The sequence below is a fragment of the Ixodes scapularis genome, unplaced genomic scaffold, assembly GCF_016920785.2.
Source record: "Ixodes scapularis isolate PalLabHiFi unplaced genomic scaffold, ASM1692078v2 PGA_scaffold3__209_contigs__length_174095766, whole genome shotgun sequence".
Taxonomy (NCBI): Eukaryota; Metazoa; Arthropoda; class Arachnida; order Ixodida; family Ixodidae; genus Ixodes; species Ixodes scapularis.
In genome coordinates, this window is record NW_024609868.1 from 116520101 (window position 1) to 116547485 (window position 27385).

Here is a 27385-nt window from a genome sequence, read left to right on the forward strand (position 1 = left end):
TCATTAGTTTTGACCTGTTAGGTTCTGCAACATTTTACTTTTGTCCTATACTCCTAAGTACTTAAAACAAAGAAAGCCATCCACTAAGAACAAATCTACAAATAAGCATTCTTTCTTACCTAATCCTTTGGTCATGAACCTAGGGCCCAAAATCCTTGTGTGGCATTGCAACTCAAGTCGAATCGAGGCTATTAAACTGCCCAAGGATTTTAGCTGTGTAGCAGTCAAATGGCACGGCGGAAAAGCTAAATCACACACAAGCCCCACTTCACTCCTTCAAAACACACGAAAAAAAAAGACAACAAGTAGGCAAAATGCGTTCATAACTGCTTTTCTTTTTTTCTTACACAGCACACTATTATACAGTTTTACCCCCCCCCCACTATACTCCCACCGACAGACAGTGGGACCATGTCGGAAAGTTCGTGACAAGCCGGCACGGATTCCGACATCGGCTGGGGAGACTTGGTTGGAGCAAAATGGCAATGAAGACGGGAACAAACGAATTACATCTTCTGGGTGTGTCCGCCTCGTGCAAGACGGCGAAGTGCGGAAATGTCGTCGACTCCGTCGATCTCGACATTCGGGTTCCGGCGCGTCGCCGACAGCGAAGTTTGGGGAACGGGCAGAGTCCATCTTTTGTACAACCACCTCGCACGGTCTGGACGAAGCGGCACGGAGGACGATGGATGTGGGCTGCCGGGAAGCATGGTGCGGATGCCTCCGGCGAGCTGCTGCGAAGTGGCTCTACGGTGCCTGTAGGTGGTGGTGGTGGTGGTGGTGTCCCCCCGCTTACAAATGCTTTTCTTTGCCTTAACGCGCGAGGTTTCTTCGAGCGTGCATGGCCTGCAGGCTCGCTACGCATTCCTCACGGCGTCGTGAGTCCAGGATCTCTGGAATTCGACCCTGCGTGAAACGTGAATCCGGTCCTCGATTAAAGATGTAGCTCGCTTTTACCACCGGTCGAGCGCATTCGCATTTTGAGCTCCCGGAAGCAAACTCGTGACAATTCAGCTGCCGGACACGGGAATTACTGGCACGAGCCATTAGGAGAATAAACTTGAACTCGGTTAGCAAAATCCAACCTATTCAACTGAGATAAGTGAGTTCAGAAGAACCCGAATGTTGTCGGTGACTCAACGATACCAAGCGCCGCCATGACACCATGGCCGATTGCGATTTAGCCAGCCCGGTGACAACTGAGAGTGCTGTGTACCTAAGGTATTGCGAGGATGCACTAAAAGGCTATGAATGTCAACCTTAACAAAGGTTAACAGTCATAGGCAAAGCCACCAAAGTTAGAGGAAGTCGCAGCCTCGCACTACATGCACGCATTATGCCGGCGGAGAGAGGAGCCAGACCAACCGACAGTCAATGCCGTCAAGAACTGCAGGGTCAAATGGTTGCTACTCTCACGGCCGGCAGGATGTGCACTTGTGCAAGCTCACACGCTCCTGCAGCTTCGTTAAGTGTTTGTCCATGACCATGCCTTCAAACAGACATGCAAAACCTGAGCACCACCCTTCATTTTTGCATATCATTCAAAAGTGTAACTGGCTCTTGCATGTTCGCTCCTAGTTGCATAGCACTCAATGGGCTTTGTCACTGCTTTCCGAAAGGGAACCCGCACACCAGAACCAGTCGTGCAAAAAGAGAAAAAACCAAGAAAAGAGAAAATAAAGTCGGTGCACACGCAGACTGTGAGTTTACCACAGTAAATTTAACCCAAGACTGGGGCAGAAGGTGGAAAATGTTACTGACGGTAGTAGAGACAGGCGACGTCTGTTTACGCTATTTTTTTCTACCGCTTTCAGAAATTATTTTCTCCTTCTGTCCCAGTCTCAGGTTAAATTCATTGTGGCAAAAAGAGAAGGCCACAGTTGGGGATGAGGGTTGCTCCTGACCTGTCCAGCACTTCCCAGAAGTTGAGGAGGTTGGCCCTGTCCAGGTGGCGCTTCTGCTTGCTCAGCTGGATCACGTGCACAGCCCACTTGGCCACGTTGCTGTCCAGGGTGATCTCATCCCACTTGAGGTGGAATGCCTTGACTGCACACAGGGCACAAGCACGAGTTGTTAGGAAAGCCCAATGGGTAACCAGTTTCTTTTTTTATAATTAATGCAAAAGCATTAACTGTCCTATGGAGTGGAGCCAGCGGCGTCTGTAAAGCGAAAAACGGCACCTAAAAAACAGTAACCGCGAAAAACGACACCTAAATTGGCTGCGACGCGCCATATCAGATGCTTTGTCACGGAAGCCGGCGCGGCCGTTCGAGGTCAAAGCAGACGCACATTAGAAATAAAACACAAAGAAAAGCACAGCAACACAGATGCCTCGTCACAGAAGACGGCGGGTGCGCTCAAGGTCAAAGCGGACGCGCTCAAAAAATAGAGCACAAAAAAAAAAAAAAAGCACAGCAACGCAATGCTTCGCCACGGAACCTGCCGTAAAGCCGGCAAGGTTCGTCGCGCTTGTGCAGTGGGGGAACGTGATGTCACTGCCGCAGCGCCGTGTGTGGCAGGAAGACGTGACGTGCTGCTTGTAGGAATGCGCTGCGTGTAGAAATGCTTTCGCAGTCTTAAGTATTTCTGCCAAAAGTTTTTTTATTTAAAAATTATTTTCTTGACACGGTTCGAAAGAAGGGTCAGTGCAAAAGGCTAAAAAGTCCAACGACGCACTGGCCCCTTACAGTTTCCGTAAATACATAAATGGCGGGAAAAATGTCTGCTGCCGAAATTTCCAACCAAAAACAAAATGATCCTAATCTTCATGGTAACGAGCGAAAAAAATACAACTATCGAAATTTAAGTACATAAAACACGGGAATGAAAACAGACAATGACAACAGCCAACAGCTGCAAAACAAAGAAAAGGAAAGCCATAAATCACTTTTTGTTCTTAATGAAGTGTGGTTCAGATGTTTACTGAAACTTCATATCATTGCCAACTAGCAATTCTCCTAGTTTTTATAAATGCATTAGTGCATTGCATTAGTTTATGTGAGGTGTGTTACTAATTAGGTATTTTATAATTTAAACTCTGCTTTTCATTATTACTATGTGTACGGGGTGTAAGATGTACAAAATGCATTTTAACGGAACCCTCCGCTTCCAGAAATTTGTTCATCTATTTGTCTGTGCAACATTGCCCCCCCTCCCGTTCCTGCAGTGTAAGGTGGCAGGGTGTGCCAGCACAACCCGTTAGGTTACCACGGCAAGATAAGCAAAACAATGTACACAAGCCCTCCTCAGAATTCAAACAATGTCTACTACCCTCCTCCCCCCACAGGGGTTGCGCCTAGGACCTCTCGAGCTTTGCAAAAGCGGAACAACTTTTAATGTGCACCAGCTAATGTGTATGCCCGAGCATTCTACAGTTGAGCCTCATTAACATGGACATTGCTAATACTGATAATACCTTGCTATACAGACAAAACCTTAGGGCACAAACTGAATGAATACATGCATTCCTGTCTTATTATTATGGAAGACACATTATGGACAATTTTTGGGGGGAGAATGAAGCGCCTAATTTAAGAGACACGACTGTACTACAGTCACCGCCTGCCGACACCCTTTATGGTGAGTGGTGATGTCGTTGGAGGGTGACAGCAATGAACTCCTTTCTTACTGCAAAAAAAAAAAGTTAATAGGCCTTAAAAAAAAAAAAAAAATTTAAGCCGCAAAGTTTGCTACTACCTAGGTGCTCCAAAGCATACCAAAATATAGCTAAAGGAATTCTCTTATCAAAAATGTAGATGTCAAACAAGGTATCTATTATATGCGCAAGAACAAATAATGCAACGTAAAATTCTATGTAACAGGGATGTTTATATTTTAATCCAATGTGCTTTACAAAGTATTAGAAGGAGTAAAAAACTATTAAAAATTTACATATTGTACGTAATTCTTCTGAAACAAATCCCGCAAGTTTGAAAAACATTCGTGCATAGCTTTCTGTTCCGCAGAAACGAAAGTTAGCTCCCGTGATAAGTGTACCGTTCCCTGAAGCACCGACCGAAGTGTTTCGTGCTACTTCGCAGCGTCATGCCGCGATTGGTGGACCGGGCCGCCGCCTTTTCGAAGAATACTCCCTTTGTACTGCTGGCGATGGCATAAAATCAAGTCTATATAGAGTTGACACCCTGCAGACGAAAAATAATGCATTTGGAACATGCCCAGTAAGTCCACAGAAGCTCACAGAGGCAATAAATGCGCTCAGTACACAAAATAAAACATACCGATGGGCACCCAGGATCATCCCGGCTGGTTCAACCTAGAGTCACCGTATGTTGCCAGAGTATCGCATTCGATAATGTCCACTGTTACTGTTCAGTTTTACATAGCTTTGATTGGCCATTTTGGTGCCGAAAAATGTATGGTAGAAGGTGCTTCAGGGCTGGCAACCCCCGTCTCCCAAGCGAACGCGCCCCGGATTACCAGCGAATATAGGACGTACCAAGGTCGGAACGCGCTATCTGAAATCACCGGTGAGATGTGGTTGTATAAAAACAATATTAATCGTGCTGCAAAACCTTGTAAGCTAAACGTTTATGATGACATCATGCTCCTGTTACGCTGTACTAATCTCCAACAAAAGTTCCTAGAAAAAGAGTTTTTCCCGTTTGTTCTTATGCGAAAACATGCTTTCTAAATGCTCATTGTAACCACAGTTAAGAAAAAGATTGAGCCGCCGTCTTGGCGCCTCGAGCCAGGAAGTTTTGGTACCCAGGGAACATTCAGCGACTCTAGTTCGACCCACTGCCACAGTCGAAACTAAAATAGAACGAATGAATGTCGTCTTCTGACTCACTGCTGCCTCTCTCATCCAAAAAATTTGATTGCATTTGCACCAGAATCGCAAGTTGGACGATGTTTTTGAGAAGCGTCGGCTTGCGACGAGGATGCCGTGCTTGATTCGATTGCTCACGACCTCCGAGCTTTAAAGTCACGCGAAAAATTTACCTTTTGCGGAAAAGCAAAAACCAAGACTCACAGTAGAATTTCCCTGTAATATCTTGGATGGCATGGTGCAGGGGTGGCCAGGCTGGCCCGGCCTAAGAGCCGCAAACAAAACCTTGAAACTTCCAAGAGCCGTATGGAGAGGAGGGGGGGGGGAAGCAAACTTTCGTTCAAAGCAATAAACAAAACTTGGACTACTTTCAATCTATCCAAGTCAAAAACAGTCCACTGTATATAAGGTAGCAGTAGCACAACACTAGCAAACTGCAACCTGTTTTTGATTTAAAACATGTTCCATTTCTCTTTTTGGGGAAATGCTCATGTGAGCGGGAGGGATGCGGGAAAGTGGGAAGGGGGGGGGGGGTAGGGGAGGGAGCCGCAAGCCGCACTTCGACACGCGAAGAGCCGCATGCGGCTTACGAGACGCAGCTTGGCCACCCCTGGCATAGTGTGTCAAAAAACTGTGCCGAATGCATCGAAATAGGGACTTGAAATCCATCAATCAAATTGAAAGATTTAAATAAGTGCAGCAAGAAAAAAGTTAATAAACAATGTGTTCTTCTCCACTCACTGAAACAACCCTTTAATGTATTCGAAACAAATTTGCTTGTTTCGAAATGTGTCATCTAAAAATTGCTTTTTAGATGACACATTTCATGCATTATAAGACTTTGAAGATAAAGGTTGCTTCCAATATTTTTTTTTATGAAGCCGTTAGATAACTTGCAGACCAGACGTTGCAAGTTGGGTTCTGTGTTTTCGGAGAACACTGATAACCCCCCCAAAATTACTACCCCAAGCCTGTTTTACCTAAATCAGGAAAAACCCCGAACCAGAGCTGTCCTCGAACGAGAAAAACCCAAGTCTCGAGGAAAAAAACTTTTAACTACACGTTTGTTTTGCTTTGATCCGGAACCCCCACTGAACTGTCTGCGAGGCTTTCTTCGAGAACTGCGCACATCGTCCTTCTTCCTTCTTTTACCGGAATCGGAAAGTTTTTCAAGTATGCTCGGATCACGCACACATTCCCTCGAAGTCGGAGAATCCCAAGTCTGTCTTCAGTTTTCTTCAATGTAAGCCCCAATAAGCACAAATTTTTTATATTGGCACCAAGTATTTAGGTTGAAAAACACAGCTCCTGCCGGAAAAAAGAAATCCCGAAAAAAACACATTCGAATTCCAAGGAAAACAACTCCAAAAAGCAGCCCCGAATTCCGACAAGGGAAATAAACCCAGCAAAAGCCCTCCCAAATCCAAGGAAAGTAGACCCACAAAAAAACATCCCCAAATTCCAGGGGAAAGAAACCCTTGCAAAAAACAACCCCGAATTTAAAAAAAAATAAAGCCTCGAATTCCAGCGGAATTCGAGGTTTTATTTTTCGATCCAAGAGAGATAAACCCAGAAAACACCCTCCCGAATTCAAAGGGAAATAAACCCCCAAAAAACACCCAAAATTTCAGAGAAAATACCTCCCCCACACCCCCCAAAAAAAAAAAAAAAAAAACACCCCCGAATTCCAGAGGAAATAAACCTCCCCCAATTCCAAAGGAAATAAACCTTGACAAAACAACCCCGAATTCCAAGGGAAATAAACCCCTAAAATCACCCCCGAAGTCCAAGGGAAATAATCCCCCCCCCCTCGATTTTCAGAAAAAATAAACCAACACAAAAAAAGAAAAAAGCCTGAATTCCAAAGGAAATGAACTCTGAGAAAACACTCCCAGAAATTCCAGGAGAAAGAAATCCGAAAAAACACCCCCAAATTTTAAGAGAAAAAAAACCCAGAAAAATACACCCCCTGATTCCAGGAGAAATAAACCCAAGAATACACCCCCAAATTCCAGGGGCAATAAACCCACAAAATACGCCCCTGAATTCCAGGGGAAATAAGCCCCCCTAAAAAACCCTCGAATTTTGAGGGGAATTAACCCTGAAGAAACAAATCCCACTTACAAATAAACCTTTGAAAACATTTTTTTGCTGCAAATTTGAAAGCACTTTTATTTTATTTTTTTGTAGCTTTGATTTTTGGTGTCAAACAAAAAATCAGGGTTCGTCAGGGCTTATGTCAACACCCAGGGAACATGCGCGTGACCCGATAAGAAAAGGAAATGAGATGACGGCTGTGATTACCAAGACTTCAGACTCACGGACAGTTCAGTGAGGGTTCTATTCCGGGTTAACGCAATATGCAACTGCAAATGAGGAGTTTCTGCCCCTGTAACTTGAGTTTTTCTTATTTGAGGATGGCTCCAATTCGGGGTTTTTCGGGTTTCCCTCGATTTAGATCAAAACAGCTCGGGGGTTACTTTTTGAAGTCTGTCGGTATTCAGCGAAAACGCGAAACCCCACTTACGAGCCGTCCTCAAAGTCTGCCGCGAGCGGTGGAGTGAGGAAACGGGGGGCGACTCACTTCTGGAGAATATTTCGATGGGGTTTCCTCCCCAGGGCCAGCCCTTGAACTGCCACGCAGGGCCTTGCACAAACACGGCCACCACTCGCTCCCTGCAACGGTCGCAGAGGCCCATCAGCAAAAACACTGCCTCCGACTAGTGCGCAATGCTAAAGTCAACACAAAGAAATGAAAACAGAGATGACGACATGAGTGGGGAAAGAATAACACCAAAACGAGCAAGAAAGTTGACAAGCGGATCACACTGCCACATTCATCTAAATACTAGCAGTAAAAACTTGCTATGGCAGTAAACTTCTTTTTTTTTTTTCAAGGGGGGGAGGGGGGGAGGAATGCTTGGATACATTAGTATCTGCAGCCTAAGTATGTTAACACCTATGCCACTATTACAGGTGTACTTTAGCTTTGCTTCACTATATCTATGTCTTTCCTTTCGTATTTACTACGAAAAAGTGCTACTGTAGTTCTAACTACAGTAAAGCCCGCTTATATCGAACACGGGCATATCGAATTATTGCCTTTATCGAATCCTTGTAGAATTCTGATAAAAATTCCATGCTATTTTAATCTTTTTATATGAACGCGATCTTGCTCATAATGGATATATCGAACTTTCCGCGCCGGATTTGGCGCGCTCCTAAGGTATGCAGCAGGCTTCCTCGCAATACGCCGGTGTATTGCGAGGAAGCCTGCCGCATGCGAGGAAACTTGCCGCGCACACAGCGGTGGCGCGGCAGACACTTGCGATTGTAGAGTGCTTGACCAGCACTACACTCTGCATGCCGTTGGTGCCGAAAGCGCCACGTAGGGCACTGCGGTGTTGCCGATCCCCAAGTCCACGCCACCGCACTTGGTCGGATCGCTTCAATTTTGCTTGTCTTCTCCTGAATCCCGATCGTGATGGCTGCCGCTGCCAGCGTAAAGAAACGGGTGACGCTGACGTTCGCAACGAAACTGGAAATCATTAGGCTGGTAGAGAAGGGAGAAAAGAAGTCTAGTGTCGCCGAGACGTACAAGATTCCTCGAAGCACCTTGAGCACTCTTCTCAAAAACAAGGCAGACATCAAGGCGAAAGCGGGACAAAGCAGGCATTCTGATGCGCAACGTGTTCGAAACCCGGCCTTCGAAGACGTCGAAAAGGCACTTCACAAGTGATTCACGGACGTCAGAGTGCGCAATATTCCCGTGTCCGGACCAATGTTGCAAGCCAAGGCCAAGGACTTTGCATTTCTTCTCGGCGTCAAGAACTTCACAGCAAGTGGCAGATGGCTACAGCGCTTCAAGGGCCGCTACGACATCGTCGGGAAAGCCATCTCGGGAAAGAGCGAAGATGCGAACATCGATAGCATAAGGAAGTGGCTCAAAGAAGAGTGGCCCCAGATCCTTGCCAAGTACGAGCCGAGGTTTTTTTTTTATTGCTGACGAAATGGGCCTTCTCTGGCAAATGCTGCCCAGGCAGACTCTCGACACCCGCGGTAACAAGTGCCATGGCGGCAAACAAAACAAGGCCCGCATTACAGTGCTCCTGACCGCCAACATGGATGGCTCGACGAAACTGCGCCCCTTTGACATTGGGAAAGTTAAAACACCGCGGTGCATGAAGAACTGCCCCAACACTCCTGTGACGTACGAATGGAAAAAGGCCTGGATGACTCGAGACCTGTTCGGAAAATAGCTGACGGACTAGGATGCTCAGCTTGCGGATGAGGGCCGCAGTGTGTGCCTGCTCGTTGATAACTGTACTGCACACCACACGGACGTGCCGCTCAGCAACATCGAGCTGAAGTTCCTGCCACCCAACACGACATCGAGGCTCCAGCCCCTAGACCAAGGCATAATCTGGACGTTTAAGTCCATCTACAAACGACGACTGATCGAAAGGATGCTCATCAAGCTTCGACTGAACCAGGACCTTAAGATTGACGTCTTGGGCGCGCCTGGGAAAATGTGAAGCCGGAGACCATCACAAATTGCTTTCGGCACGGTAGTTTTGTCGCCAACATCGAGGAATCAGCTGAGCAAGATGGTTGCAGTGAAGGTGTGGATCTGCCTGATCTCTGCGAGCTCGACGAGACGTGGAACGAATTCTCCCAGTTCGTCGGTGGTGAGCCCGAGACATTGATAATGGAGGATTTTGTAGGCGACGACGACGTCACGGGAACCACCGAGGAGCTGACCGACATCGAGATCGCTGCCGAGGTTGTTCGGGAGCGGCCTGCCGCAAGCAGTCAGCCCAGTCCCACTGACGCCGAGGACTCCGTACCTCTTCCGAGCTCGAGCGAAGCCGTCGCTGCCGTGGCCCTGCTACGCCAATACTGCAGTGCCATTGACGGCAGAGGTCTTGCGCTTGTCAACTGTTTGGATACCGTGGAGCGGGCCATTACTAGGTACGCGATGAGCTCAAAGAAACAGGCTACACTAAAGCAGCTTTTTTCGCCCCAATAAATGATTGTTTTCTTTTCGAGAAAGTGTCCGATCAATGGTGAAGTGCAGGCTGGTAAGAGCTGAGAGTTAGCTCGTCACTATGTCAGCTAAATTGCTCTTACATAGGTTTTTTATTTTTCCACTTTCTATATCGAATTTTTGCTATATCAAACTATTTTGCGATCCTCGCGCTGTTCGATATAAGCGGGCTTTACTGTAAATGCACAGATGAAGGGCAACTTATGTTGGTCAGGCTAAAATAAAAAGAATGAAGAATACACATAAATAATTCAGAGATGAACAGCATCTATAGGATGGCAGGAGCAACATTTCAAGATTAATACTATGGGTGTGCAATAAGTGGTTTGAATTAAATAGCACCGCATCATTCATAGCCTTCACAGCATGAGAGACCGACATGACATACTGCCTCTTCAAACACCGTCGAAACTAGAGATGACAATGTGCTATCTGTTCCAAAACAGAGTATGTACCGTACCACCCCAGATAAAAACTGAAAAGAAAACGAAAGCGAGGCTCAAGAAGCCGTCCAGGTAAGGAGACAAATGAAGCAGGCCGTGGCACGTACCAGTCCTCAGAAGCTAGGTTGGTGGGGTTGTCGATGACTCGGTAGGACACGGTCGTGCCTCCGTTCCGCCGCCGCTGAATGAGCACCGCATTCTCCCGCTTGCAGCCCTGGCTCTTCTTCTCGGCCGTGCTCACAAACCTGCAAAAGGAGAGAGTGCACCGACGCGCAAGAAAAATTCGCCCGGCTCAGACATTCCGTCAGACGCAACGAATGTGCGATGGCACTACTGTAGTTCCTACCCCACCGCTGTGCAAAAGGTGGAATTAATGATGCACGGTGCACTAACCCTTTCCCTTCCTTACCGATGCCCCCCCCCCCCCCCCCCTCGCTTAATACGGCTTCAGGTCACTGGCTGCGCACATCGCGATGTCGGACCAACAGCTGCACGTGCGCTCAGTTGCCAACACCCTTGCCCTTGCCATGGTGTGATCAAAGCAAGCAACCAACCTATCGCTTTAAAACAACGGCCAAGGGGCAAAGCCAGCTTCCGGTATATGGGGGAAGCCCAAAAGAGAGAGGCCCCAGTTTCAACCAAACTTACACGGCAGAAGCTGTATGATTGTCGTGGGAACTCAAAGCTAAAACGCATTATCCAAAGACGGACTGCGTCGGTTTAAAACCTTGCAACGAACATTCGACTTTTCTTTGAAGGTCGATACCCGTCGTTTCCGCAACGTCATCGCGGCATTTGCAATGCCACAAAAGATGCGACGTGTGACGCGAAAGAACGAGCGAGGCATTGACTCCCGGAAGTCCGGTCAAGACCCGAGACGTGCTTCTCCCTCCTTGTCGTGCGCTTCCGACTTCTACGCTCCAAGTTCAGCTAAGCGGCACATGACGACGCCTTGCGGCTCGCGCATCTCGAAACCTTCTTCATTGACAGCCCCCCCGCTACCACGCTTGTCGGCCCTGCCCACCTGAGGTCTTGCAGGATGTCCTTCGCGTTGTACATGGTGATGAGGGAGGTGGTGGCCGCCGGGATGATGATGATGGGCGTCCGGGACACTGCAACACGAGAGACACCGACGCGTTTCCTCAACGCTGCCTCGAAGAACGCGTCCCCACCATTTGTGCCGCCCTTCGGCGCCGCACAATTCCATTAACAGCGAAACAAAACCTTCTCGTCCGCTCACTGACAAGACGAGAACAGCGTTCCTTTTAGACGCACAGTTTCCGGCGAGCAGTCGTTGCTCTTTGCCGCACTTTGGCCGTACGTGCACGCTCTAACCTTACAAGATGCGCAGGTATCAATGAACACAGGAAGCCTCAGGGCAAGAGACGGAATGACCAAAGCGCTTCACTGCCATTCTCCTCTAGTCGGTCGTTATACTCGGTTAAGCACACCTGGTGCAAACAGTGTGAAGAATGAGGTACCAAGTGGCTCCTTTGACTGCGGCCTTCGTCTTCCTCGAGCATTTATTCAAAATGCCCTTCACTCCCCTCTCTGCTTGCATTAAAGTATCGGTTATTAATGGACCGTCGGCTTGCTAGGAGTCAGACGAGTACAACCGCAACATCTGTCCCGTACCACGTTCCCTCAATAATTGACGCACCGTGTGTCAAAGAGGCCCGAGCACCTACCTTTTCGCAGAGTGCCAATCGGTCTATTTTACGCAAGATACATGGCAAATAACAAGGTGACCTGCACAAACAATATCTTGGCATGAGGGCGTCATCTCTGTCGACGTGAAAATGTGATGATCGGCCATCCGTGAGCTCTGCAGGGAAGTGGGTGCACGGGCCTTCCTTGCAAACGGCGCATCGATTGCCTCGGCAAATAGGGCGCTCGTCAATCAACAGCCCAATGTTCATCAAACTTTTTTATTCTGGCATCATGCTTAATAATGTCTCATGATCATCTGGTGGGCTAGTTGGTTGATCATTATGTGGAATTAACAGTGCAAATATGAGAAGGAAGGATGGACGAGGGAGACGGGATAGAACGCTCTATCCTTCCTTCTCGTATTTGTGCTGTTAATTCCACACTTATAATGTCTCTAAAACACTGAAATGGAAGACATGTGAGAGCATTGCAAACCGGGCCTTATTTATAATTTTTTTAGAAGAATACGTTTCAAGTGCTTCTGTCATGATCAAAAAATTTTTTTATGGATTTTATAATTTTTATTATTGAAGCTATGCTCCAGATAGCTGACGTAACTTCTAAAATATTCCCACTTTGGCATCACCGTAGTACTTGACTGACGAGGTAGGCAAAAATTTATTTTAAAACCACGTAAGTGCTAAACCAGGGACTCCTAAACGTTTTAATCTCGAGTAATGGCTAACTTCGTAATGTCTTAAAAAAAACTGCTCTCTTTGTTAATACAGCAGGCTCACGATAATTCAAACTCGGATATTTCATACTTCTGGTTAATTCAAACAAATTTTAAAATTTTGCTTGTCCCACTGCGTTTTTACCGTATTCATAAGCCACCTAATTGGAACGCCGTTTTCGTATAATTTATCATTTTTATTCCCGTCGTCCCATTCAGTGTGCTTCTTTCCGAGCACCGGTGCCTTGCAGAGAGGCAACACCTGCAGAGCTTGCTTCCACAGGTGTTGCTTCTCCACAGTGCACTGGTGCTCGGTGAGAGGCGCACTCAATGGGGCTCAAGCGGGGCACACGAGCTATGAAAACAGGCACCATGCGAAATTTCTACAGCAACCTGCGCGGAATCTGTGACATGGCAGGATAGCGTAGGTTCCTGTTACGGCGTTTGCACAAGTTGCCGCGAAAACTGCCGTGCAGTTTCTGTTTTCATCACTCGCGTGTCCCCCGCTTCGCAGTTCACTTCAAACAACTTCTTGGTCCGATGAACAAACTTAATTTTGTTTCGAGTTGTCATGTGTTGTCATAACAGTCCACGATTAAGCTCACGTTCCAGGAATGAATAAATTTGCGTCATACATTTCACAGATGTTTCATTTGTGGCACACCTCATGATCAGTAGGCCTATATAGAGGAAATCATCAAATATCTCGTCTGTCCGGCCATTCATATAGTGAATCATAATTTTATCTCGGATCATGTTTAGAGGAATTTCTGACAAATCAAACTTCTGCCAATTCCAACAAAACTTGCGGCTTCCTGGAGTTTGACTTAATGAGAATCTACTGTAACACATTACTCCGCGACATCGCAGTGGGTGTCGAAACTGGTTCAAAACCATCGCCCGCAGAAGTTGCCAAGAGAAGCGTTTCCGCTCGTTCTACGCATTTTACGATGGATTCGCCCAGATTCAACGAGTCGCCAGCGAGAAAATCTTTGCACGTTCCACCTCGGTCCAAAGCACCGAGTCGACGTTAAGTGGTCTTCGTCCCGATCCTACGGCTAGCAGCTGAAGTGGTCAAAATGCACCGCAGCTGCTAAAATTTGGACATGACTTCAAACACTCCCCGTTGTAGGGTGGCTATAAGAAGCTCCACAAACGAATGGATCTACGGTCGCCGACAGTGCGAGAACGACAGGAAGGGGCTTCGGTCGTCCTGCTTCCTGCGCGAGCTTACAACATTCGACTACGCTTCGACGTCTCGTGCATCTCAAGCGAAAGACACGGAGCCCGAGCCAGAGGTTGGCTGTTCGAAAGACGTGCCCCACCATCCTCACTCTGTCGGCGACTATGGCGACGTCGATTTGAGGCAACACCACGAATCCGAACAAAGAGCCGCTCACCTCTCTTGGGGACGGGGCGCGGAGCGGGGGCCGCCGCGGTGGAAGAGGGGGCGGCGGGCACGGGGACCGGGGCCGGAGCCGGGGCCACGGGCCGCTTGGGCTGGGTGCCCTCCGTCACCGACTTGAGGTTCATGCCGTGGTATGTGCCCATCGTGTCGATCTTGAAGCCCTCCGTCTCTGCACGGGCGAGAGTGCTCCGGGTGACGCAGTGAACTCGCCGTAAAACGAGATGGCTTAAGGAGAGATGCCGCTGAAAACTATTGGATGAAAAGGAGTCTTGGTGTACCCTCTTAAAAAGTCGGAGCCATTCGGTGACTGCCGTGGAAACCCCGAAAATTCCCGTACTGGCGGCAGCGATGGCACAACGAAATTTTCCACTTCACGCAACCTCGACTTTTGCGAATCGACGGGAAGAAATGTGAGTCGAATTGGGGTAATTGATTCCCCGCAGCCTCAAAGAACTGCAAAGCTGGGCAAACCTGTCTCCCAGACGTTTTCTAAGTTTAAGGGAAAAAAAAAGTTAACACTTTTCTAGAAAACAAAACAGAAGAGCAGCTTGGAAAGCTTGGACTTATTACCACGCGGTCTCAAATACATTGGCTATGGCTGTGGGTGTAGCTTCTGCACTAATGGGTTGCGTGCAACAAGATGTTCTTTGACATTAAAGCTAGTTCTTACTAGCTTCGTTGCGACCGACACAACCGGCTTTTAAGCCACTTACGACCGCCATCCCGGCTGCTGCACTGCCTGTCGTAAGCACTCGCCAGAGGCTTAAAAACAGGTTGTGTCGGAGGTGGTTGCAAGTGTGCGACTCTGCCCTTAAAGTCAAATGTAGCTGCATCTCTCTTGAAACAGCGTGGCAAAAAGAGGTTTTATTTGGGCGGATCTAACAGCTAAGTTCTTCGTGCACTCGTGAACTCTGTCATGGCCAAAATGCAGGGAAAGACACGCAGGGCTCACCTTCTTTCCCTCGGAAGCGCTCCTGATCGTACCGGTTGTACACAGCCGGTTGGGGAGCTGCTCGCACCGGTGTTGCCTGAGCAAGTGGGAAAGGAGGCTTTAACAGTGGGCTTGCGTAAAAACTTCTCGAACCCCCACAAAACAGAACCTGTCTCTCTTTTTTTAATGCGAGAAATGCTGAGAAATGTTTGACGAGAATCAAGCTGCAAGTTTGACTCTCGTCAAGCTTGCAGCTTCCTTTCTGCCAACACTCTTGCATCGAGCTTTACCGCTTTGCATCCACAAGTGCGGATAAGGTTTTACTGCCTCGCACTGGTTTCTTGCAGAGGCAGCCAACGCAGAAGAGCACCTGCCTCGGCTCGGTGGGCTCGGAAGTTGGCTGGGGTGGGTGATTGATACGTCCACTGCCTATTTATTTATTTAGTCTTATTTTCAGTGACCCACTAACAGCTTAACGCCTCCTTAGTGGTGCACTTATCAATGAGTAGTAGAATGTTGAACAGGATAAAAGCGAAACGTTAGGAAAAAACAATAGCCTCAACACACTTTCGAAATTTGCGCTTTTCATCAAAAATATCGAGGCTAGCATTCGCACAAATCTGTTCTAAATGGTTATAAGTCAGTTGTAGGCGTGTCACGGGTGCAGCATGGTCAAAGTCGGTAGGCTAAAACAAAGTATAAAGTCTACAAGACTTACGAGGAACGTGCAAGTAGACGTGACTAAGTAGCTCTGGGGAATCAATTATATCATTTACATTCTTATACAAATATGTCAGTTCACAAATTGTTCTCCTGTTGTGCAACGAGCCTAACTTTACGAGTTCACAATTCCTCTCATAACTATAGAAATAATTCGGTTGAGAATAACGATCAAACAAAACACGAATGAACCTATGTTGAACATCTTAATTACAAAAGCGCAAAGGACAAGGACAGGACAAAGAATGGACAGGACAAGCGCTTACTAACAACTGATTGTTTAATGCATAATAAGAGAAAGACGAAAATGAGAGGAGATTTGATAAATTAAGACCCCAATTGTTTTCCAACTTAAAATTATTAAAAATTATTTGAGAAAAATTAGGACTGATAGAAAAATAAAATTAAAGAAAAGCATCCAGATTAAGAAAAAAGGTTGAGGTACCCTATCTCTTTCTCAGACAGTGAAATCGATGGTGTGCTAATGCACGTGTCTCCTTTTTCAATTATAGTTTTTGCCTCGAAAATCTCTCTGGCTCTCTTGCTCCGAAAGCGTTTGAGTATTTGCGTTTGATTGAAAAGGGGAGTGCACTTATGGTCTCTGGCATGTATGGCCAAGTGTCCAGACGGTGACGCATGCAGGGAAAGCTCATGCTCTCGTAGTCGCACATTTACGCAGCGCCCAGATTGACCGACGTACACTCTCCCACATGTGCACGGAATTTCGTAAACGATGTTGACGTTGCAGTTGATATATTTATGTGTGTGCTGGACTGAGCAGTGTTCTTGTCTTTCGTTCTGGGAGTTGATTTTTGGACACAGTTTTTTAAGTTTGTCAGGAGCTGATGTTACAACCTGTACGTCATATTTTGACGCTATTCGTTTCAAGTTGTGTGATACTTTGTGTTGGTAGGGTATCACTGCCGGGCGCCGTGTCTTATCTCTTCTTCTTCTTTCATTGTGAGTGGTCAGGCTCTCTGCTACATCGAACATTAAAAAACTGTTATACCCAGATTCCTGTAGTTTTTGAACTTGTGCCTCAAAACTCTGCTTGGCTGTGTGCTCGCATGATTTTTGCAAGGCTGCTATGAAGCAGCTTTTTACAATTCCTCTCTTGATTATTTTAGAATGGGCCGAATCAAATGGTAGAAGTGATTTTTTGGACCGTGGTTTGTATGTCCAGCAAGTATGGTTGTCTTCAAAGGACAGCTGAAGATCTAGGAACTGAAGCTTGCTTTCGTCTGGAAGCTCGTGGGTAAAGCTTAGTCCCTGAGATTGAGTAAGGAACGTGGTGCAGATATTGTTTACAGTTGAGTCATTTTGTTCAGGTCGTTCATGCAGTAGGACCAGATAATCATCAACATATCTGAACACCCGTGATACCAGGTTTGCTGGGAGCTTCTGGGCTATGTTCTTGTCACATTGGGCTAAGAAGATGTTACATAGAACTGGTGCCACGCATGAGCCAATGCATATTCCTTTTTTTTTTTTTCTGGATATATGTGCTGTTGTTGAACGTCAACAACAGCACATATATCCAGAAAAAAGGAATATGCATTGGCTCATGCGTGGCACCAGTTCTATGTAACATCTTCTTAGCCCAATGTGACAAGAACATAGCCCAGAAGCTCCCAGCAAACCTGGTATCACGGGTGTTCAGATATGTTGATGATTATCTGGTCCTACTGCATGAACGACCTGAACAAAATGACTCAACTGTAAACAATATCTGCACCACGTTCCTTACTCAATCTCAGGGACTAAGCTTTACCCACGAGCTTCCAGACGAAAGCAAGCTTCAGTTCCTAGATCTTCAGCTGTCCTTTGAAGACAACCATACTTGCTGGACATACAAACCACGGTCCAAAAAATCACTTCTACCATTTGATTCGGCCCATTCTAAAATAATCAAGAGAGGAATTGTAAAAAGCTGCTTCATAGCAGCCTTGCAAAAATCATGCGAGCACACAGCCAAGCAGAGTTTTGAGGCACAAGTTCAAAAACTACAGGAATCTGGGTATAACAGTTTTTTAATGTTCGATGTAGCAGAGAGCCTGACCACTCACAATGAAAGAAGAAGAAGAGATAAGACACGGCGCCCGGCAGTGATACCCTACCAACACAAAGTATCACACAACTTGAAACGAATAGCGTCAAAATATGACGTACAGGTTGTAACATCAGCTCCTGACAAACTTAAAAAACTGTGTCCAAAAATCAACTCCCAGAACGAAAGACAAGAACACTGCTCAGTCCAGCACACACATAAATATATCAACTGCAACGTCAACATCGTTTACGAAATTCCGTGCACATGTGGGAGAGTGTACGTCGGTCAATCTGGGCGCTGCGTAAATGTGCGACTACGAGAGCATGAGCTTTCCCTGCATGCGTCACCGTCTGGACACTTGGCCATACATGCCAGAGACCATAAGTGCACTCCCCTTTTCAATCAAACGCAAATACTCAAACGCTTTCGGAGCAAGAGAGCCAGAGAGATTTTCGAGGCAAAAACTATAATTGAAAAAGGAGACACGTGCATTAGCACACCATCGATTTCACTGTCTGAGAAAGAGATAGGGTACCTCAACCTTTTTTCTTAATCTGGATGCTTTTCTTTAATTTTATTTTTCTATCAGTCCTAATTTTTCTCAAATAATTTTTAATAATTTTAAGTTGGAAAACAATTGGGGTCTTAATTTATCAAATCTCCTCTCATTTTCGTCTTTCTCTTATTATGCATTAAACAATCAGTTGTTAGTAAGCGCTTGTCCTGTCCATTCTTTGTCCTGTCCTTGTCCTTTGCGCTTTTGTAATTAAGATGTTTAACCAACTAGCCCAACAGTTAATTTTAACTATGTTGAACACTCTCAATTACACCTGAGTTTGTCTCCAATGCCTATACTTAAAAGGTTTAAAAACAAGGGGCTGGGTACATTTTGGAACGCGGGCAGGTGATCGGTATTTTAGGACAGTCCACAAAACTCCCACTAAACTCCCGAACGGCCGTGCAACGATGCTTGAAGGCTGCACTCACCCTGGGCGCTTGGGCAGGCTCTGGCGGGGGCTGCTTGGTGCCTCCCTCCTCCCTCACCTTGATGGACTGGAGAATGGGGAAGATGGACTTGGCAAAGTTCTGCAACGGACAAGCAGAGCCAAGACATCCGTCAAAGGCATCCATGGTTGCGCGGGAGACCGGAGGGTCTCCGCCAATAAAATACTAAAACAACAGGCGAGCTGGTGACAATTCATCCTCAACCCTCCCCCCCCCTCCCCTTTGAGACCGAGGAAAGTGAAAAAAAAAACAAAAAACTTTCAGCCTTTCCACTCTGGTGAAGAAGGAAGACCAGCGAAGCTGTGCTATGGTGGGAATGAAGTAATGGCCGGCTGCAAGTCAGCAAGCCAGAGTGGAAAGGCTGCCGCCGTCACTCATAGATGGCGGTAGCTGTCCAGAGTTCAGTATCATCATTTGTTTGCCGACGTAGACGATCCTGGGGAAACTAGCCCTTAACAGTTCCACTGTAAAAAGGGGGAACTACACACAGGGTCCCAAACACGGCTAAGTTTTATTTGCCAACCACATGTTAAGTAGCTTTCCCCCTTGCCACTCGCGTACACCACTTTCTCCAGACAGAGGGAAGCCCGACGACCAATCCCACACATCCTGCCACTTCACACGTAGATGCAATAATCCTGAGCTCCCAAACGCAGTCGCAACTCTGACGACTGCCGACGCTCCCCCAAACCCTTTTCCTTTCCAATCAAAACCCCGCCTAAACAACCTTTGCACGTCCCCAGACAATCGTCGGTCATTGTTGCAGGAAGCACTTAAGTAAGAGCAACAGTGGGGGAACCGACCACGATTTTTGTTACCGGGGTCCGTCCTCCCTGCCGTGCCATCTTTTGGGGAAGCCATGGTCCCCGACAGCGCTAGAACAGCGGGGAGGCCCTTCTTGTCCCGCCTCTAGCATAAGATTTCTACGCTCTATGATGTGCCTAAGGAGGCGCCCGGCTGTCCTCGTCTTGTCGGCGACTAGGGTGGGCACTACTTGTTCGCACACAGAATCAGGTAAAGATAAACCTTGTCACTAACAATGCACAATTATAGAAAGGTGCATGTTAGTGTACATTAATGCGCATCTGCTAACGTACATTCTAACCCATCTATGTGCAAGATGCTGGTGAAACCTAGGTTTATAATTTTGCTACATACTCCACAAAATATTTTGACGGCCAGTCTGACACAATGCCAACTTTGAAGAGAGCAAAGTGGCGCAGTGCGGTGTAGTTGTTCAACGCTCCTACACTAAATAGAAGTAGACGATAGACCAACACACGGCATGCGCATGCGCATGCGCAGACGCTTCACTTTACGCGAATTCGGTTTTTGCGCACGCACAGTGCCCACACCTCGCGTGGGCAAACGTGGGCTTCTTTGTCAACAGCATGTCGGTCTATAAAACAATTTTGCCATGTTGCAAATTTGGTTAAACCGAGGTGCGTAACGTTAAGGTAACAACGGTCGGCCAATATGCCAAAGCCTGAAGAAACTGGAGGGTTTGTACTTACATTCAGAAGGATGTTTCCCTGGTGAAGAAGAAATATATGCTGATTCTGAACAAGTGCCTATGGTATTAAGGCTCACTGAAGTTACAAAGCTGCGCGCACAGCTGTTTCCAGCCGTTGCAGCTCCGTTCAGCGCCAAAAGAAAGTTCCAAGCAGAAGCTGTAGCCCCACGAAAAGCCAATGAAGAACAAAGCTTTGATCGACGTGTGCGCTCATTCATACATTGGCAACTTCGCGGGTAAACAAAAACCGGCAACAACTGGCCACACTTGCCTTGCACGACAACATGCCCAGAGTTGCATCACTTTTACAGGGCCTCTGACAAGACGTTTATGCACGCCAATGTGCTTGCGAAGGTCCAGCCCAAAAGGGAGTGCACCTCTAACTTAAAGTTCTACCGTTTTTGCGCAAACATGGCTTGTAGGGGACCAGCTACTGCGAACATCCAACCACTCTCGTTTTGGAATGCCAGAAAAGCAATAAGCTTTCGGAGACATGTCTCCATAATTAAAACACCAAAATCCACGAAACGTAAAAAGTGCCATGGTCAGTGTCTTGAACGTTCGCATTCCTCACCACTGCTCCTCTGGTTTTGCTTCGGCTGCTTGTTTTTTCTAGTAAATACATGTCTCTGGAGCAAACATTTCTTTTCGTTGGTGACTCCAACTGGCACTTTGCACACAAGATAAATGACTCTTTGGAGGTTGTCAGAGACCTACCCGCAGTGAGCCTTTTGGCAGTTCCAGGGTATGGACAACCCGGAAGACCCTTTAGTTGCCCTAGGGTGAGGGCAACTCAAGACACACTCCAGTCTGTTCCTAAGGTAAAGACAACCCAGGAGGCTCTACAGTGGCTCTAGGGTGCAGACATGTCAAAAGGCCCTTGAGTGGCATTAAAGTATGGACAAACCAAGAGGCCTTCCAGTGAGCCTCTAGGGCATGAGTTCTCATATCCAGGGGTTCCCTAGGAAACCCTCAGGGGTTCCCAGATATCCCAAACTTCCTTGGCTGTCCCTAAACCCTAAGGAAAGCCTTCTTTATATTTAAGCACCATTTTAGAAGATCCAAACACTGCATTAATAGGTGTGCCAAACACTCCCAAGTATGTGCATTATTTTTTACAAGTCTATAGGATTCTGGACCGCTTAATTGCATCAGTGACGAGACCGGGAGGACTTCCTCGGCTGTCTATCAAGAGAGGTGTTCCTTGAGATCAAAAAGATTGAGAACCCCCCTCTTTAACGTGTGGACAAAACAGGACGCCCTTCAGTGGCTCTAAAATACAAACGATGTAGACCTTTCAGGGAAGACCCTTTAATGGGCCTAGGGTATGGACAACTTGCGAGGCCCTTCAGTGGCTGTAGGTTATGGACAACACGGAAGACCCTTCAGAGGCTAGTGCATAGAAAACTTGAGATGACGCTTAGTATGGCTCTAGAATACGGACAACCCAGGAAGCCCTTCAAAGGTCCTAGGGCACAGACAATGCAAGAGTTAAACCCTTCAGTGTGCCTTCAGAATATGGACAACCCAGAAAATCCTTCAGTGGTCCTGGGTACAGACAACGCGAGAAACCCTTCAGTGTGCCTTTACAGACAACCCAGAAAGCTCTTCAGAGGCACCTGGATACGGATAGCCCAGAAGACCTTTCAGTAGCCCTAGGGTACAGACAACCCGAAAGGCCCTTTCGGTGGCCCAGGGGCACGGACGACCCTTTAAAGGGTATAACCCACCCACCTTGCCCGTGCTTTGCAGCACGGTGGCCCTGGTGCGCCACTGGCGCTCCCGGCTGAGGATGTCCCGGGTGACGTCCACGTCATACTCCAGAATGCCCTGTATGTCTGGCAGGCCAAGGTCGTCATCGCCCTTGATGGTGGCCCGCTTCTTGGCCAGGCGCTTGGCCTTGATGGCCGCAATTTTCTCCACCGACATGGCCTCCGAGAGAGACCTGCCCAGACAGCACTCGGTGAACGTCTACCCACCCGCACGAGCATTCATTTCAAGTTAAGAGACTGTGGAAACATCCCCACACATCTCAAAGGGCAGGTTCGAACATATGCGTCTGCCATAGTAGAAAAAACGGAGGACCTCACCTGATCTGCTCTGTGACCACAGGCGCCTCCTTTGGAGCGTCCAGACGAGCGGAAAACTGTTCCTTGGCCCTCTGCATCTGGGTTTCCTGTATAGAAACGACGGAAAGAAAGCTACGGCAAGAGTGTGCTCAAAGGTCGTCGACCCCCTCTTTATACGCTCGGCTCGTCCACTGGGTGCCCGCCGCACCACGAGGAAACCGTTCCGATTTAACCCAACGATGTCGTCTGGATCTCTTCGGAAGGTATGCCCTCCGTTAGCGGCTCTGGAATCCCTGAACAATGGCAGACACAAGTGCGAGCTCATTTCCTCCGACAGGACCTTGGCCGCTCGAACCCCCAGTCAGTGGGAGCACAAGCCGAAGCCACCCGCTCGTGCTACTTGCACATTCCACAGTGTTGCTGTTCTGCTACTGTGCAGTGGGTCAGGTCTTCTAATGATTGGCACAGAAATTTTAAAAGTGGTCTATTGCAAGAGTAATGACGAACCATATTGTGAAAGTTTTCGGCTGCCTACCAACCAGCCTGTCACAGCGAGGCCGGAAAGTGACGCTCACCTCGAGACGTGGCTTCTTGACCGCGTCTGTCTGGGGGTCCTCAGCTGTCCTTTTGACTGCAAGAATGAGGCCCGTGAGTCTTGCATTCACTCACTGTAGCTTTTCAACACTAACACATGAATGGCATGAGTCAAGAGTCTGCACAATTACAATACAGTAATGGCTGCACTTTCCTAGTTGTTTTTTTTCTTCGTGCATAAATTCTACCGTGTGGGACTGTAAGGCTTCATTTCACTCACTGCCAAAGAGAGACTCATATTGCGTTATCTTTGTCTATATAACTATAACTATATACTGCTAACTGTCTCACAGTATGATGGCTATGGGGAGCGCAAGTTTGTCCGCTTCTTGCACAGGGGTTGCGACAATGTCAGAACATTGAGCTCTATGTGGCTGATTGAAAAAATAGTGGGTGGACCTCAACGCTTCTAGCATTGAGGTCTACTCACTATCCTTCCAATCGAAGCCAACCAGAACTCGGCGTCATTCTGGCATCAACACAACCCTCGCGCATGAAGCAGACGACTCACTCTCCGCATAGTCTGTTGCAGGTTAAGAGTGGCGGGACCAGCTCATCCCACGAAGCCCTCCACAATTTTCACTTCAACCGAGCGAGTGCTGAAGAGGAGAAAACCACCAATTATGAACAGTAAAGAACTTGGGGAGAGGAGCTTATCCTGCTAGTGTAACACTGAAAAAGACTAGGTAGTTATGAACTACTGCTGCCAGACTAGCAAGCTCTATTAGCTTCTGTTTTAAGGATAAGGTGGATGTGGATTAGAGCCTAAAGTCAAGAACTGGCACTATGAAGACAAAGCTATCATACAGCGAAGGAAAACTGAGTGTGTTTTTGTTCGACAAGCAAGAAGCAGCGGAGAAAACTTTGAGCAAATAATGAGCGCCTTACCATGAATGCAAAAACCTCTTTTTAGGGAAAGCAGGATTAGAACAGTGTGAGAGATAAGAGCGGACTTTTTACGTAAACTGCCAGGCACGAGGCACGCAAAATGCGAAAGCATTTTAAACACATAAAGAAGGCAAAGAGAAGGTTGCTCGGTCGAGGCGCACATTCCGAGTTCTTGGGCCTCTCTTTAAGAGGACGGGCACAATCCATGGCAGACTGGCAACAATGTCTTTCTCGTCAGAACGAGTCTTCCTTCCCAATGTGGACCCAGTACTAGGCGAGGCATGCAACAGCGCTCACCCTGGGTCGGAATCTCCATGGGTGCACTCCTGTCGATGTTGGCCGAGGTTGCAGTCTCCCCATTGAGGTAGGCCAAAATGTCCTGCATCCGCGCAAAAGGGAGGGCCTCAGAGAGATGCCCAAGAAACACGAGCAAGGCACACTGAGAGAGAAACATTAGGCGAGCGAAACAAACAGACCTTTCTGTCGGGACGCCTGACCACGGGTATGTTCTCCGCCTGCGAATGAACGTCGGTTTAAAAACGGGCCAAATAGTCTTGACCAGACAAGCAGTGTGTACGTTGTCACCAGTCAGTGTTTATGCCAGTCATGTAGAGTTCATAGACTAGAATTCATAAAATATAGTGAGTAGTTATTCACAAATATGCGTTATTAATCTCGTCAGATATCAAATTTGGGGGTTTCACGTGCCAAACCAACGACAGGCATCTGGCACGCCCCAGCGGAGGACTGAGGATTAATTTAGACCACCTGGGGATCTTTTGACGTGCAACCGAAAGCTGCGTTGCACGTCCGCAATAAGCCTCCGTCAGATTACGGGCACCCCAGCCGGGATTCGAACCCGCCACATGGGTATCCGTAGGCCGGCGCTCTCGCCTCAGAGCCACCGAGGTGGCTATCTTGTCAAATATAAATACACATTAGGGGTGTGCTACTGCCTGTCAGCTCCGAGCCTCTGGTTTCATTACTGTAGAGAAAGCTGACATGTCGTACGAATGACACAGTACCAGTTCAATTCAAACCACTAGTACTCACACACCTCTAATATTTATGCATTAAACCTTGAAAACCTCGTTGGTACATTCAATGACAACGGTAAAGTTAAACATTTGACGATGAAATTTACATCAAACGAAACTCGCACTTGGCGTTATTCTACCTGCCCAAAAAACATTCAATCAAACCAACGGCGACAGGTTATCGTGTAGATGTTAGGAGTGCTGACATTACAAGAGACAAGGGTGCTGAAGTTGAATTGAGATCTGTGGGCTTACGCACGACGCGACAGAATTAAAAAAGAGAGCGCGTCTCGAAGATGGACACGAGACAGAACGCTTGACAAAACTTACGGCAGCTTGTCTGACGTAGACTGGATGCGAGAGATGGACATTCTTGAGGAGAAACAGCAGACACTGCAGAGTGTAGTACTCCCTCGGGGTCCCATCTTTACCGGACCTACAATAATGAGAAAGAAGAAAAGATTTTTGGCACGGGAGCAGCTGTAAACTTGCGGAATACGAATGCCACAAGTTCGAACGCCGCACGAAGTTCTCGACGCACGCGACGCCACAGCTTTAGCAACAGACTCGAGCTCGGTCGATTCGTTTGTAAAAACGTCGTAACACTTTTGGTACTTCGTTTGGTGAGTTCGTGCGCATAAAATACCGCCTCTGCGCAACGGTAGTCGGCGGCTTAAAAAAAAAGAAAAAAAAAAAAGTTACCCACTGTTCACACCGTGCGGCAAAGCGCGCGGTTGAACCCGACACTTCTGTCGAAGCGTCCTTGCGGAACTTTGTCGTGTGGGATATCCAGATGGAAATCGGACGCGAGGTAGACTTTGGAAATGCACGTGGAAAACGGACTGCATAAACAAATGTCGCGTTCGGACCTCCGACGCGGCCGCACGACCTAGGCCTAGACCGACAACATTTGCGAACCAAGCTCGCGTCTTGGCGATCGGAGGAAGCACTCACCCCCAGACGAGGTAGTTGGTCTTCACTGTCTTCGGCCAGGAGTATTCGTCGAAAATAATCTGCGCATTCTTCTCCGTAATATCTTTTTTGTTGACATTGAACTGTCGCAACAAGCTCAACGGGTCCGCCATGTTTGCACAATAACGCATGCGCGCGATCTTAGCCGCTTCCGGTTCCGGTATGGTTAGCAGACGACACGAGCGGGCGGCTGTCTGCTCGTGGTCTGCCCTTTCGTCGGCGTTGCGAGTTCAACTGAATTTGTCACGAGGACGTTCAGGACATTTCTCCATAAAATGTTCACTGTCACTGTCATCATAGGCTTTCTTCAGTAGTTTGGTGAAGTGCAAGATTCGCGTTCGAAAAACGGCGGATTAGGGTTCCCCAGATTTTTTTTTTTTTTTTTTTTTTAAGTACACATGACAAAAATTAATTGTTAAGGTTAACTAACGCTTTAAACGACGTGACTAGAAAATCAACGTAAATTATTAAAAACATAGTTTGTTCACCAGTCAGCTTTCTTCATATTGATCATACGTACCTGGAATTCACACCTCTCCTACAGTTAACAAAAAAAAAAAAAGAAAATGGAAAGTGTCGTTTTAATAAAACTGCATTATTTCATTGTGCTTTATGTTAATTCTGCATGCACGTGCGCGGCGAGAATGGCAGCTCGGAGAACGTGGAACGTACATGTACCCTACCGGTTTCGATATGCACATGTGCGAAAAGATTTTTAATAGATGTGTTTTGGCCTTTAAAAAAAACAAAAACGCAGCTGCAAAAAGAAAAAACCGAAAGATTGTCGAATATTTAAAATAGAAAAAATAGTTCCCCAGCATTTGTCAGGCAAGCAACACTCAAATAAAAATTATCGAGCGTTTTGCCAGTATTGCCAGGGTTAATGTATGCAGACGACATTATACTCGTATCAGAAAGTCGTGAGACAATACAGGAACTGATTAGGATTTGCAGCAGGGAAGGGGACAATTTAGGACTAAAATTTAGTAGGGACAAGTCTGGTATAATAGGTTTCAACGACGAGAAGGGGGAGCCCCTGGAAATACAGGACACATTTATAGAACACGTAGAAAAGTACAAATATCTGGGAGTATGGTTAAGTGAAGGAAGACAGTATCTAAAAGACCATGAAGATATTGTAATGAAGAAGGGGAAACGGAGATTCAGTTATCATGAAACACAGGGCACTATGGAACTATAATAAATATGAAGTCGTTAGGGGTGTATGGAAGGGAGTCATGGTGCCAGGACTGTCATTTGGAAATGCGGTATTGCGTATGAGGTCAGAAATCGAGGCAGGTTTAGAGATCAGTATGTACAGCGCCAAAAAACGACAGGACAACGAGGAGAGTAAACAGGACGAGGCGCACTCGCAAATAAAGTTTATTTAGGAAAAGAACACATAATATAGAGGCCTTTAAAAACGCCTATTCATCTCATCAATCCAGAAGACCTCTTGATAAAATCAAACTCTTTCCCTGATAGGGCAAGGGAAGGCTCGCTAACGCATTCATCTCCCTTTGCTCTAATCTCAAA

General features: G+C 47.0%; 1 protein-coding gene across 1 annotated transcript; it reads right to left on the bottom strand.

Moving 5' to 3' along the window:
* Positions 1–315: 315 nt before the first annotated feature.
* Positions 316–25996, bottom strand: LOC8032342 (parafibromin). The gene is made up of 15 exons (XM_029984672.3): positions 25832–25996; positions 25208–25313; positions 24317–24355; positions 24138–24219; positions 22934–22989; positions 22380–22465; positions 22024–22234; positions 18759–18857; positions 15023–15098; positions 14063–14239; positions 11304–11391; positions 10387–10524; positions 7374–7465; positions 1905–2046; positions 316–906 (listed from the first exon to the last, which is right to left on the bottom strand). The coding sequence occupies exons 1-15, from the start codon at positions 25978–25980 to the stop codon at positions 858–860; spliced, it is 1590 nt and encodes a 529-aa protein (XP_029840532.2). The 5' UTR covers positions 25981–25996; the 3' UTR covers positions 316–857.
* Between the last annotated feature and the right edge of the window lie 1389 nt (positions 25997–27385).

Coding starts and splice junctions, on each gene's coding strand:
- LOC8032342 (XM_029984672.3), bottom strand. CDS start 25,980: ATGCGTTATTGTGCAAACATGGCGGACCCGTTGAGCTTGTTGCGACAG. Junction 22,990..24,137: donor CATGGAGATTCCGACCCAGG/GTGAGCGCTGTT, acceptor TCATTCTTGCAG/TCAAAAGGACAGCTGAGGAC. Junction 10,525..11,303: donor GACATCCTGCAAGACCTCAG/GTGGGCAGGGCC, acceptor CTCCTTTTGCAG/GTTTGTGAGCACGGCCGAGA.